This window comes from Centruroides sculpturatus, unplaced genomic scaffold (genome assembly GCF_000671375.1).
Source record: "Centruroides sculpturatus isolate CEXI.00-Female unplaced genomic scaffold, Cexi_2.0 scaffold94, whole genome shotgun sequence".
Classification (NCBI taxonomy): Eukaryota; Metazoa; Arthropoda; class Arachnida; order Scorpiones; family Buthidae; genus Centruroides; species Centruroides sculpturatus.
Window position 1 is genome coordinate 724184 of NW_019384400.1, and position 17915 is coordinate 742098.

The 17915-nt window shown below is 28.8% G+C and overlaps 1 protein-coding gene across 3 annotated transcripts; it reads left to right on the top strand.

The window, feature by feature from the left end:
- The first annotated feature begins 368 nt into the window (after positions 1–368).
- LOC111618630 (microtubule-associated proteins 1A/1B light chain 3B-like) lies at positions 369–17021 on the top strand. Of its 3 annotated transcripts, none has more exons than XR_002755602.1 (5): positions 369–516; positions 6988–7043; positions 15917–16023; positions 16161–16548; positions 16655–17021. XR_002755602.1 is itself a non-coding variant. In XM_023360186.1 (4 exons), exons 1-4 carry the CDS (start codon positions 477–479, stop codon positions 16318–16320), a joined length of 363 nt encoding a protein of 120 aa, XP_023215954.1. In that variant the 5' UTR covers positions 369–476; the 3' UTR covers positions 16321–17021. The 3 variants fall into 3 exon arrangements, 1 of the variants encoding a protein (XP_023215954.1); XR_002755603.1 differs by having other exon boundaries at positions 16668–17021; XM_023360186.1 differs by having other exon boundaries at positions 16161–17021.
- The last annotated feature ends 894 nt before the right edge of the window (positions 17022–17915 follow it).

Here is a 17915-nt window from a genome sequence, read left to right on the forward strand (position 1 = left end):
CCTTTCTACTTTTGTTTTAATGAATTTCTAATATAACTGTTTAATTTCAACCCGTTTTTTTTGTTCAAATGTATTACGGAAGAGTATGAGAATATATTCGGTTTCCAGGCATTTATGGCGTTACTGTTCGATCCGTACCCGTATTGTTTACATTTCGCTAGCGCCACCCCAAAACGCGATAGCAGTCGAAGGAGAGAATACATACTCAGTATATATAAATAAATAAATTATTTAAGATCGAAAATGACTTATAACATATATAATATATACATATTATTTATTTTATAAATAAAACTATTAATTATAATTAAAAAGTAAACACTTTAAAAATATTTTTAATTTCATAAAAAAATTATCAATGTGGTAGATGTCGCTTCCATGATATCCAATGACGACGTTTGTTTGGCTCAGCTGATATATTCATTGCAAATAACGCCATTCGTTGTGTTTATTTTGTTTGAGATTTAATTAAAAAAATGTCGCAGCAAAGATCTTTTAAAGAAAGACGAACTTTTGGTAAGTTTACGTATAATTATATTTATTTATTATACGAAATATAAACGAAATTAATTTAAGAACAAAGCTGGATTTTTAAAAAAAACCATCAAATCTTTTGTTTCGTCTTACGTATTAAATCGAAAGAAAATAAAAAAACAAAATAAAGTTCGTACTTAAGACCGAAATATTTATTTACTTTTAAAAGTCAATTAAATGAGTATTTTATTAATTCGATTATAATTAATTAATTACATTATATCGAATCTATAAATACGCAATTTAAAAATGGCATCACGTAGATTTGTTGTCGTTGTTTTTTTTTCGACGTTTACGTTAATAAAATAATGCAAATTATGTATTTTTTATATCCACCATTTCTTCTGTTAATATATTAATGAAATAAGATTCTATACACAACATTTGACAAAAGATTTTAATAATAACTGTGTTACAGATCCTTTGTTTTCTGTTATATTTCATAATATTTTTCTTCTGTTAACAATGATTAAAATATTCTTTTATTTTAAGGTTTATAAATCTTTTTAGATGAATTTTGTAATATATATGTTTGTGTGGTTGGGATGGTTGTTTATCTATAAACGTCCTTCCTGACTAATCTCTGTATGAACCAGGGCTTCGGAGTCGGAGTCGTGGAGTTTTGATGTTTTTAGCCGGAGTCGAATGGTAAGGAAAAGTCGTGCAGTTGGTAGATTTTTACGCGACTCCACAGCCCTGGCAGGGCTGTTGAGTCGGAGTCGTGGAATTTTGGTGTTTTAGCCGGAGTCGGATGATAAGGAAAAGTCGGAGTTGGAGTCGGTAGATTTTTACGCGACTCCACAGCCCTGGTATGAACCCAAACTGAAGAAAGAATCCATCCAATTAATAACTGTATTCAATTTATACTGTACTTAGGGTGATCGGACGTTTCCCTGTTTTTAATATTTAATTGTAGAATCAATCTTGGAATAGAGGAATTTTATTAATGCGTCGATATATCATCACCGATTTGTAGATTGATAAATAAATAAATTTTAAAAACTAACTCGGTTTTACGCTATTTTCCCGATTCGGAAATGTTTCCCCCGATTGGACTGTAAACGTTATGGTTGGCCTACCATAGTAGAATATAATGTTCTGTCATGTTGATAATGGCTTCAAAAATGGCCGAAAAAGTTTGATTTTCAGAATAAGTGTTGCTGATAAAGGTTACAGGATAAAGCGTGTATTCGTTATTATGAATAACCAGTTAAGAGTGTTTTTTTTTTTCCCCCAAAAATGTCTATTGTTATGTTAATTATAAAATATCTTTTGTTAAGTTTTTGTTTTTAGAATTCTTTTCTAATAATTAATATATATGGAATAACTTCGGACAGATTTTAAAGCAAGAACTATTTTATTTTTTGTGTATTTTAATTTGTTAACAATTGAATAATTTTTAATGTTTATGAATATTTATTTATATATATATTAAGTTATATCTTTAGATCTTAAGTTGTTTAGATTATTTCAGAATTCTTTAGCATTATCTATGAGAATGAAAAAAGAGTAAACATAAATTGTGTCATTTCTACTAGTATTTGAAAAACTTTTGATATTGATATTTAAACCTGATTATTTATGTCATCAAACACATCATATATTGAGAAATCTGCCTCCATATTAATTTTTCATTTAATAGTTTAATGTAACTTATTCTAGCTTAAAACAACTTTATATGAAACTAGGGGATCCTTACTCACTTGTTGAAAAATTTCATGACAATTCATTAATTCCCAGTGCTGCCTATTTTTTTTTTCTTTCTTTCTTTTCTTTTAGATGGGAAAATGTTCACAATGACTTTAAGCTAAGTATTTTATATATATATAGGATAGATGTATTGTTGGAACTAACTTCAAGTGAATGTAAATGGATTGAAATTGAAAGTAGATCTTAACAGATAATTATCTCAGTTTTATCAAAACTTTTGGACTTTAGGCTATTTAACTTTTGTGTTATAGGATATTTGTTAATGAATCTGTTAACAAAGTCTAATATTTAAAAAAATATTATTTAAACACTTCACTTATCAATTTTATCATTCATTAAAACCCATTTAATATTTTAGTATTTGTCAGATGTTCAATTGAAAAATAATCAATATATCAGTTAGAATTGAAAATTTTTCTGTTATCTTTTTATTGAATTGATCAAGATTGAATGAAACCAATTTCCAGCACAAAATTATGAGAAAGTGTTTTCCATCATGTTAAGCAGGCATCTTCAGGCCAACTGACCTTTGCAGCTGTTAACACAAGGGGATTGCTGTCTCCACCTTAAGAGGGGTGATATGAAGGAGAGGATTATTAAGATTAAAGATCATAGATTGACTTCCACACCGGAAGGAATCTACATCTCGAATGTTTGTTTGCCTTGTTTATTAATTATTTCAGTTGTTGTTTATTAAATTGATCATTATTTCGCTTTCTCATTTTTGTCCTGTGGACACTAAGAGGACTTTTTCATCCATAGTCTTCATGGGTTCAACCAGATTCATAATGGAGTGGCCAAGTGGTGAGAGATGGGGTTCAACATATCTGGAATAGACTACCCAGAAAAGATTGTGGGTTGCTTGTCCAGATTAAATTCAGTTTTCCAGAGCAGTAGACTGATTCCTTAACCTGCCTCAGCCTGTTAGTTATTACTATCTTGCATTATAATATATGTTTTGGATGATTTGGTAAATGATTATAGGAATATATATTTTTCAAGAAGCATTGAATAATAATTGTTTTCTTATGAAGGATGCCATATATTTTAATGAATATTTTCTTAATGTAAAAATTATTCAGCTTAACAAGTATTCATTAACTAACTGTTAAATTCGTCATTATTTTATTGATATTTTAGACCAGGGATTACCAAACTTTTTTCACAGTGGGCCACATAACTGAGTACAGGCCGCATAACCATTTTGTTCAATACGGTAAGTACACTGAATACACAAAAAGTAAAGACAACCAACATATCTTATTATTATCTTATCTTAACCAACATATTTATTTATCATCTTTCTCCTATTTTGATATATTAAAAAGATGCATTTTTGTCTTAATGTAATAAAAATATTTTTATTCAACATTCATCATCAGTGCATGCTGAATGTCGACATTTGTCGGTGTAAGTGAGAAATAATGATATTTAGCAAATATTTCATACATACACGAAACCACTGTGTGTATGCTGACATTCACTGGAGAATGTTGACATATGCCAAATATCGGTCATTCACAGTAACATATATATATAAATGAGGATGTTTGTTTGTTTACTATGTATGCATAGGCTGTTTGACCAAATATTATGAAACTTGGTAGTTATGTTCACATACTTCTAACTTATATAATGTTGTACAGTACATCCCACCTGAAATTGTTGATATGTTTCTATATATCAATTAATTTCTGTCTGCATTGGATTTGCTGGCTTTATGTGTAGTGCCATCTATTGGCAAAAAATTTACAAAATAACTAAATATTATTCTTATAAAAAAAAAATATATTTCTTAAAAATATATATAGGAATCCCTACAACAAGATGGTTTTGGAAATCCTCCGTACAAAATTTCACAATTATTAAGTGTAAACTTTTATTAGTCAATACTTTTTTTTATTCAAGTAAGCATGTGTGTTGTTTCAAACCTGCTCATGGATTTTAGAATATTGAAATTTTCAAATTATTCTGTGCTATTCATCAGGTTTACTTTAATGAAGACTGATAGTGCAATTCTTTTCTTCCTTGTCCTAACTATCCTGCCAACCAGGCGTCGTCGTTGCTTTCAGACTAGCCTTTAAGACTGTCACTGTGTTTTCTTTTTATAGATTAATCTTCGTATTTAGTAATGTTTTTAATTATTTCTAGGTAAGTGTTATTAATTTTTTTTTAACCACAGGTATTACTTAGCTACAAATGATTACTTCAATCATAAAACGATGAATGAAATGAAATGTGGTATCTCAATACTTGAACAATTTGGTATTCAAACACAAATTCTAGAAAAATGGTAGTGTATTAATAGTAGACTAGTATTAATTAATCGTCATTGACTGTTCTCTTTTCTGGGAGGAGGTGAACGACTACTTTTGGTCTTTTGGTACTTTTTAACTCCTTTCTGTAACAGTCCCGTTTTTCGATTGGATAGGAAAAGTACATAATACAAAGTTACTGGCAAGCATAAAATATGTTTTAAGTGTTTTTCGAGGGTGCAGAGTTTAAATATTTGGTCCGTTTTTTGGAAAATTTGATTCGTTGGCAGATTACTGTTTGATATTCAACTGTGGATGGAACAGTTTCTTAGAGTTAACACTAGAAAAAAATTATGATTAAGATATTGTATTTTCGATTCTTGTCTCCTTCAACAATGAAATGGTAATATTTCGTATCATCTGAGTATTACGAAAAGCATGACAATAGTAGGCTAAAATAACCAAACTCTTTATATGGTTTTCATTTTAATATTTGTTATATTATAGTATTTGATTTATATAACTACAAAAGTTATCATATGTAATGGTTTTATTTCTCTACTGTACACAAGTTAAAGAAGTATTTTTAAATTGTATTACATTGGTTACTTGGTGTGATAAACCCTTATGTATGATAACTTTTGTAGTTATATAAATAAAATAATATAATATCAGGGTTTAAGCCAAGAAAAAATTTTCTGTAGCATTTTAGCTAATTTTACTAAAAACGTTGTAGCAAAAATTTAGAAACAATAGATAACATTTCTCATCTGTGAGGCTGCCCAGAACAATACACAATACATTATTATTTAAACATTTGTTTATTCTCATAGATACTGTACATTATTACAGTGTACTGCGCTACCAATATAACCATAAATCTATGGTCATAACCCACAAGTATCATACATTATTGAACAATTTTTCTTGGTTTTGATTCCCATCTTGGAGGCCATTTATGGAGATGTTTAACAAGTTGCTGACATTTTTTACATCAAGACAGTTTTTAATTTGAGTTTTTGTTAATGTCATCTCACTGTAATCTTTCACACTCCACAGTGTGCACTGGGTGTGAAAGAACAAGTTCAAACTGTTTACATATGAGGGTAATATGAGAGACGGACATTTACAACTATCATTTTATAAACTTTAGCCAATGACATCCTTACAACTAACAGCAACAAATCTTTTAAACAAATCCCACTCCAACAGAAGTTGTGTTTATTTAGGAAAACCTGGCTCAAGTGAATGAATTCTAAACATTAACTCATGATGATGATGATATTTGTTTGGTTCATTGCGTCATTTACCGAACTTCATTTAGTGTTAAATACGATGCAATTACAGCATTTATGAGGCATCTATTGTGAGAAGCATTAAAAAAGTTCATCATTTCCATTACCTTTCCCCCTCCCCTGGTTGTCATGTCAGCCATGGAAATAGTTTTCAAAGATGACAACCTCAGATGACACGATGGGATGACACAATCTGAATCAGGAAAAATTCTGATATTGTCCCATCACTAGTTAAAACATCTTATCATCATCAGTTTTTGCTGTTGATCAACTACTGTTGATATCCACTCTCCAATGTTCAGGTGCAAGCCCTTTTTATACGCTTTGCGTGTGGAAATAGACTCAGGTGATTGGATGGTTTGGAGACAAAGTTACAGCTGTTGGGTCATAGGTGGGCCAGCGAGGAAGGTAAGATGTCATCTAAATGGGGCAGATGGTGTAATGTTTGGTTCATAAAATGTTAGATTCATCCTGTTTACTTGTTTGAATGTTGAAATTCGCATTTTTTAACAATAGATTGTTATAATTTCTTAGCGTTTGTTGATGAGAAGGGTGACATTCAATCCTTTTTCTGTGTGATGTTTTCTTAACGATTGCGCTCGAGAAATTGGATAAAATTTTCCTTAAATTAAAGAAAGGTCAGGTCCTAGATCTCACAATAATGTCATGATGTTATTTAGGTGTGCTTGGGACTCTCATCTCACTAAGTATACTTTTTGATTCAATTTTATTCAAGATGTCAAAATAAGTAGACTAGGGTTTTTATCACCACTTTAATAAAATTATTGTCAAGTGGAGATTTTGGTGCTATAACAGCATGACCCTACTATGTAAATACTATTATTTTTGGTTATGTGCTACGTTGATATTTTTTCATATATATAATTGTTGTGATTTCTTTAATAAAGATGTTGAATTTAATTGAAAATATTATGTACTTTAAAACATGAATACAAATAAATCCGAATTGGTTCTCTAAAAATATTAAAGTTTTTTAACTTTAATATATTTAGAGAACCTGAAAGAATTTATATTAAAAACATTGAAAAAATGGATATAATTTCAGTTTTAGTTACTTAAGTTAAAAATTATTCTGTACTTGTATATTCAATTCAATTATATAATGACATTTTATAGAATCTTAAAAGACTTAAAATAATTAAATATTTTATTTTTATTTTCAAAATATTTAGCTCAGAGAAAACAAGATGTAGAACTAATAAGACAACAGCATCCAAATAAAATACCTGTAAGTAAACAGTTAATTAAATAAATAAAATATATAATTCTTTAATTAAAATTTTATTTGAAAATAAAGACTTATCAAATGTTAGTAATTAAACAAATATTAAAAATCTTTACTTAATAAACAAATCACATAATGCTCTTTAAGGACTGTTATTAATAGAAACTGGTGAATACTGATGGGATTGTATTAGTTGAAGTCAAAGTTCATAAAGGATAAAGGATTTCTCTCATAAAATTCAATTTTGTTTTTAACTTTCAAGATCTAATTGAATAAATCTAATACTTTGTCTATTGAAATAACATCAAAAAAAGGATTTTGCAATTTCTAGTATACATCAGTCTGTTTAAGATGACAATATTTTCAATTAGAAATGATAATGAAATATAAAATATTAATATGAAAAGAAATAGAAATATAAGTTTAACTAAAAATAATAAATTTCTAATTGGATTTTTTTCATTAAAATTTTAATAATTTATAATTCATATAAATGCTTTATTCTGAGTGCAAGAATAATAACATTTATAGTGATTTTCAGATGTTAGTTAATAAAGAAGGATTTAGAGAATTTGTTTTTATTATATTTACTTACAGTAAAAATTATAAAATTTTCTTCAAAAATTTATATCATTGAGAAACTTTTTTAAAATAAAATTTAATTTTATAATTTTATTAGATCCAATTTTTAAATGTTCAATGTTATATATATATTTAGACCAATATTTTCAAATTACAGAAAATCTATAGTAAGATATTTAGAAAAAATTAAGAATAAAATGAAAACAAACAACAATAATTTTAATAATCATAATAAAAGATTCACTTTATTATTATGATCAAATTGAAATTATAATAAATGAGTATTTTCATAGCATTGACTCAAAAATTATTAGAATTTTGTAATATATATCATAAATTTTAAGATGATATCAGCTTCTGCTAATAGCCTAGTTTTAATGTTTTAGCAACTTAACACTTACTATAATATCCTAAGATAAACTGAATGTTTTTATGGTTAAAAGTAAATAATAAGGCATTTATTTAAAAATTTTTAAAAAATCTTAGAAATTATTTTGTAGCTAAAATAAAAATGTTTTAAACTGAAAAAAGTTTGTTAATATATAACTATATACATTTTTTCTTTTTAATGTCAAAAGCTTTAGTTCCATATTTATGAATATATCTATGAATTGCTTTATTAATGGAAAATTGTTATAGGAAAAACAAATGTCAACACAATATTAACATCTGCACAGTGCTTGAAAGGCATAGTAAAACTGTATTGTGTTGATAAAAAAGTCAATGTTACACGTGAAAAAACATCATTTGTGTATACCAAATGATTGTATTTAAAGTAGTCCTATCCAACATTGTCTAAAGATTAGTTTAGTTTATAAGTTTAGTGTGGTGTGATAAGTCCTCTACAGAGCCAACTTTAGTGCTCACATATTCAATTACTGTCTAAAGAAATATTTAGCAGTCCAAATTCCACCAAATCTGATAAAATGACGTTCTAGGACAGGACAAGCAGTCCTAAAGCACCACTACATTGAATTTGTACAAAGTGCATGAGTGTCCTATACAAATACAGTAAAATGTTTATTTACAGCAATGAAAGTGCCAAAGTGGTGAATCTTGGTATTAATTTTTTTTACATGTCTTCTGCATCTCTTGAAATATTAATTAATACCAAAACTCGGCAATTTTTTTTTTACTGGAACTGGATTTTACCTTTCTATAATAGCAACAAAAGTTAAAGTTTAATGCTTATGTAAAATCAATGCAAAATTAATTGGTGATAATTTGTAATAATAAGATTATAGTGCAAGCTGGATGTGGTTTAAATAGTTTAAATTAGATATTATTTACAAACGCATGTATATCAGAGATGATTGACAATGTGTTCAATTACATTTAGTATTCTGCCAAATTTTTTAATAATAAAGTAGTTAGAGTGCAGTTACATTGTTTATAATAAGGTCACTATTTGTAATATAAATGTTTTAATCTTATTATAGACAAATAAATCTTTACTATTAAGCTATCTCAGATTTTGCAGTTAAATATTTTAATTATCAATTAAATATAACAAAAAATTTCAGATATTTTAAACTAGTTTCTAGGACTATTTTAATGTAATTAAAAGAGACCTGAAAAGTTTGGATATTTTTAATACTTCATAAAAAATTCAAACCATAATTGGCTTATATATTAAAAAAAATGATAAATTTTTAGCACTTTGAAAAGTTATCAATATATTTTCTTTTATTATATTTATTAAATATTTTCATTTTTGGATCAAATAAGTACTAAATTTTTTCATGTATTTAAATATCAGTAATCAACAGATTTAGATAACTGATTAAATTTTGGATTGCAAAGAATTATTTTACTGTTAAGACAGGATCCTATTCTGAAAGAAGCAAAAATGCACCTGACTTGGTGCACAACATATTTTGTACATTATGACATATGCAATGTATTAATTTTTTGTGTAGACTCTAGTAATGCCATCTGTTATTGAATGGTATCATTGTTCAGCTCCATGACTAAATTTTCATGGCACTGTGGCATTTGTCATGAGATTTGCTGTCAAAAGTTACAATAGGTTTTGTGCCATGATCAAATTATAAAGCAATAGGTTAACATTAAATTCTTTTTTACACTAGGCAAAACAGCCATTGAATTTGAGTGGTAAAAACTGTGTATAATAGTGAGGATATGGATTGTAATAATGTATTCTGGTGGTTTAAATGCTTTCACGAAGGCAGAGATGACTTGGGTGATGACTTAGTTGATTCAGTCAAAAACTGACACTAGAGAACATCAAAAGAAGTATGAAATTATTTGTGCCGACTGCTATACATCTGATTCATTAAGAGTTTACTGGCATTTCAAAAGTCATTATTCAAGAGGTTTTTAATTGAAGATTTGAGCAAAATAGAAGGTTTGTATGGGCTTATACCTCATTTGCATTTGGAGAAGTGGTACACTGCCATGACATGATTTTAGAGCATCTGGCCAGGATTTGATTTAGGCATTTTGGAACAATATGACAAAAATATTCAATGCAAGCCATTCATAAACAGGGTGTCTACTGATACTTAAAATACTTAAATTCTAAAGATGATACTTAAATACTTTAAATATTTAAAATTTACTGAAGAGTTGAAATATTAAAAGAAAGGGTTGTATACATGTTTTATAGTCTAATCAACAGAAAAAGTTGTTCGTGTCAGTGAGAGAGAAATTAATATACTATCAGACCTCAGAGCAAGTAGCTATTTTACCTATTAGTCTCCTTTTTCAGGAATGATTTCTAAAAGTAGTTATTTTAATGACTAAGACTCCTTTTTGAACATTTTGATTTTTCTGCTTATGAATACCTGGAAAGAATGACAGCTCCAACAAAATATGCCATCCAAATTTGAGAATGCCAACTTCTTACTTTATAGTGTCTCTACTAGGCAGAGCTGCAGAAATTGTTTCTCCTCTTCAAAAATATTGTGAAGTGACAAGTAGTAAACCACCTTCATCAAAAAACTTCAGTAATGTGAAAGTAACTTGAAGAATGAATTACTTATAGCAAACTAGCTACAATTCATCAGCATGGAAATACAACCATTTTTAGAAATGTATCAGTCAAGCAAACTATTGCTTATATTTTTTTCCAAGGTTCTCTTCAATTTAGTTATTCTAGTGAAGCAGTTATTAAAAAAAGTAAGTTTTTAATTGAACTTTGCTCAAAGATTATGGAGAAATGCTTATTCTCTAACAAAATTATGAAAAATGCTTCCTGCTGTCTCCTGAAGTTATGACAAGTCCTATATTATGAGTGTTGTGTGTGTTACACTTTAGAGCATTTTATTGCAAAAAATCAAGTTTTAGCAGTAACATCTATACTGATCTATAAAAAGGAGACTATGAAGAACTTTGTGAGTCCAATGTAGTGAAGAAATTAATGACTGAATTCAATAGAAAAATGAACAGATTAGATGTCTACTTAATAATGATTCTAGAAAGAACCTAAGAAAGTTAGGTGCTGGTGAAATTTGTCAGAAAAATTCTCTCTCATTGAAATTCTGACATGTTCATGACTCACTTGTAGTGATTAGAAAAACTTACTTGTAGCACAGAGATCAGTACATTTAGCAATTGCTGAAGCAGGTTATGTTGAAAGAATATCTAACTAAAGGAATGATTCTGGCAGCTAGGAATGTATCTTCCTGACCAAAAAAAAAAACTCTTGTGGCATATCAGAGAAAAAAGGATGATGAAGCTCAAGAGGAAAAATGCAGCTGTTAGGACAGGCAGACAAAGAATTTGAAGACCATTAATAGAGAGGTCAAGAACTGAAGTAGAAAATGATAAAAGACTCAAAATGTCACAAGTAACTGTGCGCATTATACATGTTACATATAGAATGATGTAAATTATCTTTTATCTAAGATACAATTTAATTAAATATATCTTTACAAAATAGCTGGTTTGTTTGCAATTTATTTTTTAAATAAAAATTTAATAGTGGCTTATCAGTGATTCTCTGTAAGAGATAGTTAAATTCTCATTGTACCATAAATGCTACGAAAATATATATTAAAAATGAAAATAAATGATTTGTGCAAAGATTTACACTGATGTGCCAAAAGTCATAGAATTGCACCATGCAAATTATGAAGCATTTCCCATGAGAGCTTTGGAATGCCCACACCTATGTTAGTTTTGAGGTGTTATCTTGTAAGTCAGGTTGAACACCAGCAAGTGTGCTAATGGTGACATGCGTATGAATTATTATAATTTGAATGGGCCAGATGGATGGAATATTCCATTTCCAAAATTGTGCAGCCATTCAACATTCCACAATCCATGATGTTGTGTCTACTGGGAATATGTCATGGAAGTTATTGCCTCTCATAGTGGACAACACAATGACCAACCACAGCTGCTTAATGATCAGCGGTTTCTGGTTAGAATTATCTATGCAGACAAGTGACACTGACTGAAATCACATTCACACTCAATGCAAGTCCCATACATGTATCTGCAAGTCAGAGCATTCTTTAGCTTCCATGGGGTATGGGAGCAGAGGACCACTAAAGTGCTTCTGCTAACACTACAACACCAGACTGTAGGCGTTAGACATCCTCACCTGGGTTCTTGAAGTCACTGACTGGATCCTGGTAGACTGGCAACATGTGGCATGGTCAAATGAGTTATGATACCAGTTGTTTCGGGCTTATGTTAGGGTTCTGTGTGTTGCAGACCCCATCCAGCAATGGACCCTAATTGTTAACAAGAAGCTGATGGATTGTTCCATACTGGTTTGGGATGGCTGATGGTTCACCTAAACACATCATTGATTGATGCCCACTACATTGCACTGCTTTGTGACCATTTGCAACCCTTCATGGATTTCATGTATCTGCATAATGATGGATATTCCAGCAGGATAATGCACTATGCCTTTGGGCCCAGGTTACCGAGAATTGATTATTGATTCAAGGAACATTCTATATTCACAAGTAAAGAGAGTTTCAATGAATGGTGTGGCCAGCATATTCTTTCAATATACCTAATCAAGCATTTATGGGACAAGTTGGAGAGTTCTGTTCATATCCAGGATCCGCTGTATCTACGAATACCACAGAGTTGTGGGTGGTTATTCAGACAGCATAACTCAGCAATGTTTCAGAACTCTTCCATCCACTTGTGGAATCAATGCCATGTTCAGTTGCTGCAATTTGCTGGGCTAGAGGAGTCCTACATGATACTAGATACTAGTCTATGACTTTTATTATGTCCATGATGATAAACTAATAGCTAATTTAGGACTACAGGGTAGTGGTTATTACAGTATACAGCTATTTATAATTTAAAATATATTAATGTATTTTTAATTTTGTACATGAGGTGTGCCAGAAAAGTTTCTCATTTTACAGTATGTCAAGAGCCAAAAAAGTTTGAGGACATTATGTTAGATTCACAACTTTTTGTTTATCCTTAATTTGAGGTTCTTCAAATTACATTCAGCAACATATTTATTAGTTTTTATTTCAAATATTTACAGTACTTTAAAAACTATAAATTCACTTATAGATGGACATAGTCGGGAAAAATTGCAAAATATCAATTATTTGGATTAAAATACAGTAAGATCATGCTTAATAACATGGGGATGCATTCCTAGATAACAAAGCGCTAAGCGAAACAGTGTTAAATGAGGTCATTTTAACATAGAGTAAACAGAGATAGGGGAACACGCGATTAAAAATAAACAAATTTTACTTTAAGTTATTTTTATATTAATTTGTATAATAATATATGTTAAATAACACAATCATATGCACACAGAAATGTAAAGTTCATTTTTTTGTGATGAAGGTCCTGACTTTTCTGAAATTCTTGTTCTTTTGCAAAAAAGTCATGAAGTTTCATTTGTCGCTTTTTTCTTTCCTCAAGCAAATGTGGGTAGCAGAAGATCGCATCCAAAACACCTCATTTTGCTTTTGCACTGCTTTCAAAATCTGGATCATTCACTACAATTTGATCAATGATTTTGGTTATCTTATCAAACTTTTACAAAGGAAGTCTGTAGAGAGATTTTTTGGGTTCTTCATTTTCAGAATCTCTATTTTCCAGTTCCACATGAATTCCATGTTCTGCCAGTTCTTGAAGGTCGTCGTTGGTAAGGCTCTCACCAGAAACCTGCGGTAACTGCTCAATATCCTGCTTGTGTATATCTTCTAGCCGTGCTATATCGATTAGGTTGAGTTTGGTCAACCTAACAATATAGCAATAGGCTCTTCTTGTTGAGAATTCTTGGATATCTTCAGCCATAACTTCTTCTACACTTCATTTGTGCATTTATCAGTTAATTCTTGCCAAACGAAGTCAATATTTCCTATGGCATGCATCCATAATGTTATATTTTTTCCAAAATTGCACCAAACAAACATAGATTTAAAGAAAGTACATTTTGAAAGTGCCACCTTTTGCTGATTGGTTTGTGTTCGCAAATAATTGTATTATAATAAACGAATCAATGAAATGTCGCAATAATTTAAATCAGTGTAAATTTTGAGCTTTTTTAAGGCTTTGAGCAGACTGCGTTATATCGAATCAGCATTATGCAAGGCAGCGTTAAGCGGGGTCTTACTGTATTACAATCTATCACTTATTTCAGGTAATGTGTTGCTAACCCACAAAGTTAAAACATTAAAGCTTTAACTATAAGGATATGTGAATCAGCTCTAATGATATCCAAATACTTCTAATAAATACTTAAGTACATTTTTAATATAGTTTAAATTTTTACTTTGCTCATTGGTGTAAAAAACAGAAATTTCAGTACATTTTTAGTATAATTTAAGTATTTATTTGGGTATCATTGGAGCATATTCATTAATCCTAACACCCTGATGATGCACCAGAGTTCTAAAGTCTCAGATTGCCAAAATTGAAAAAAGTGGGTGTACAGAAGAATTGAATCAAGCCAATGCTCAGTATTTTCTTTGATTCAACGAGGAATTCTGTCTTGAGGGTCAGATAATCAAATTAGTATTTGAGTGTTTTAACTTGTTTGTTGGTCAGGTTCAGCTACAATACTGAGAAAAAAGCAATTGGACAGCAATCTACAATAATGCACCAGTATACAGATTATTCTGTTGTACAATACCTTTTATTCTTTATTTACTTACATATTGATGCAAATAAATTATGATGATGGTAAGAGTCATCGGTGCTTCTAAATAAATGTTAAACTTTTATATAGTTTTAAAACAAAAGTGATCTTTTATTCTCTTAATTACTGTCTTTATATCATAGAGAGTAGAAAATTTAAATACTTCAAGTATTGTTTAAAAAATACAAACATGTGGGTTTATTCTCTGAAAGTTAATAAAATATTAGAATTTTAGTTTTATTAAAACTAGTTAGCCATCACAACAATCTTCAGACATTTGGAATTATATATTTTTAAAATGTATTGTATTTTGTTAAATTCTGTAATAAACAAATATAAAAAAAATGTTTAAATTTTTGTTGTTTTAGTTAATTGTATCATGGCATTGCATTCAAATATATTTTATTTTTGATAAGGTGATGCCTTGTCAAATAGTAATTAAAAATAGAAATTTTTAAAAAATAAGAACGTGCTTCTTTTAGTTTTATGTTTATTTGAAAGTATAGTAGGATCTTGCTCCATGTGGGGATTGAGTCAGCACGTACTATGTAAAATTGTGCTCCATGGAACCAACCATACATGGAAATGGTTGAATAAGATGCTTATAGTTATGCAACTAATTCAAATTTGAAACCATTCCAAAATGTTAAATGAAATGTAAACACGTTTTTAGTTTTTATAATGAATAACAATGTAGTGTGATGTTTGTGAATATATGGAGCAAAATTTTATTATACTGTATTGTGTACACAACTTGAGAAAAGTAGAAAAGTATATATAAACCAAAGTATTCATGTAATGAGATAAAATATATATAGTCAGTTGATAATTACTAAGAGTCAGATTCAGCGGCATAGGAGTGGAATAATCTAATTATTTGCATATGCAAAAACATGAATTTACATAGATAATCAGGATTCACCTATATAAGCCCTGATTAACTAAGATTATAAATCATTCAAGGCAAATCTGTAAGTGAATAAGCTTACACCACTTTTCTTATACATAAAAGAAAGCTTTTACAGTAACATGTATTACAGAATGATTTGTTTCTGTTACCTTTTATCATTTAACTTCAATGTGAGAGACAAAGTGTAAAAGAATTTTGAAATTGTAAATGTATTAAAAAATATTTTGAATGTTTTATGTAATTACTGCTATGTAATTTTCATGGATTTTTTTTATTATGTAGGTCATTATTGAACGATATCATGGAGAGAAACAATTGCCACTTCTTGATAGAACAAAATTTCTTGTTCCAGACCATGTTACTGTTGGAGAATTAGTTAAAATCATTAGGTATTATGTTTAAAAATATAGTCTTGGTTAAACGATTTTTTGGTCATCCTGTATATAGGTTTAAAAATATATAATTTGTATTTTACTTTGTTAGTAAAAGTTTTGACAGTTTTATTTTTTTTCCTTCAAATTTACAGAAGACGACTCCAGCTGCATCCAAATCAAGCTTTTTTTCTTCTTGTTAATCAGCACAGCTTGGCACCAGTATCGATGACAATGGGTGAACTTTTTGAAAGAGAACGCGATCAGGATGGCTTTCTGTATACTGTATATGCATCGCAGGAAGTTTTTGGTTGACTTTTTGAGCTCTTCAGATTTAAGAGACTCCAGGACGACTTTAGAAATATTAAATTTGTGGTTTATCTCAAGTCGTCTTGTAAATTTGGACCAAAATAAAAAGTAGCTTGCATCAGTGAAGAACTGTGATGTAGATGTCCAATAATTCAAAAAGTTTTCATTTACTTTTTGTATGTAAAGGAAAGGACTTTTTGAAATATATGATTAAAAAAACAATGCTTTCATTAGGTAGGATTGAGATTTTTTACAATTTTATTTTGCAATTTATATATTATTTTATTGTTAATAATTTAATCAATAATTTTGTAATATTAATTTATATTCTAAATAATAGATATAAATTTCAGAAACAAGTAGCTACTTTTTTTGATAGAACAGTATCAAGAAATCAATTTTTAATATAAATGCTTCACCACAATACAAACATCTTAATAGATTTTTACTAGTGAAAATCAAGAATGTTTTTGTGTGTAGAGTTAAGTTTGTACAGTATAGTAACTAATTTTGATGTCTCCCTACCCGTTTAAATATAGAAAATCATATCAGTTGTAAAATTATCATCTGCAATCATTTAACACATTGATTCTTGGTTGATTATAGTAACACAATATAAAAATAAAAAAAGGATTTTATAAATGCCAAGAGAATATTTTCCTTGTATTTTTATGGTTATGATAATAAAGTGCAATGTTTAGTTAAAATGTATATGTAAATTAAAATCATTATACATTTAATAACTTGTGTTGAGGTTAATATAAAATGTATATATATGTGTGTATACGACATTTATCACCACAATGTTATTCGTGCTCTTTTTAACTTAATATAGTCTTTAAATTTTTAACCTAAAACATGGTAACTTTCACACACACCTAATGCTCTGTTACAATTTTACTCAACTATATCAATTAAAATTACACAAATTATATTTTAAAAAATTATTAAAATTTTGATTACTTTAATGTGTGTATATATATATTATATATTGTAAAATTTTTGGTTTGTCCCTTTCTAGAAATGTTTGAAAAAATTTCACTTTTGGATATTTGTTTAGATTAGAATTAAAGGCTTAAATGAAAGAAAAATATGCTTTAATGCTTAAAGATGTTTGTATTATTTGAAAATAAATGAGAAGCAGATATCAAAATGTACAATGATTTTTATTTTCCTGATGCAACAATTCCAACAGTTATTTTCCTATGCTGCATGAACAATTTTCAATGTCTTATGCTATCACAAAGGCTGCATACATATCTGGCAATATTACTAAACTTTTATATATATATATTTATATCACAAACTTATCGCACACTTCTTAGATTAGTAACATGTTCCTTATGATGTCATTATCACTATCACATAAACAGATAATGTGCAAATATGGGAACAGAATTATAGATTGTGCTTCCGATTCACAATACATTTTTCGCTACAAATTATACTTTGGGACAATCGTAAACGAGATTGTCATTGGAATTAATATACAACATTAGCTTTTATTGTTAGCAATTTTTTTTTTCTTTTTATAAACCTGTTTTTATTTGAATTATTTTTTGTTGATTTGCATATTTTTATAACAAGTTATATGTTTAAAC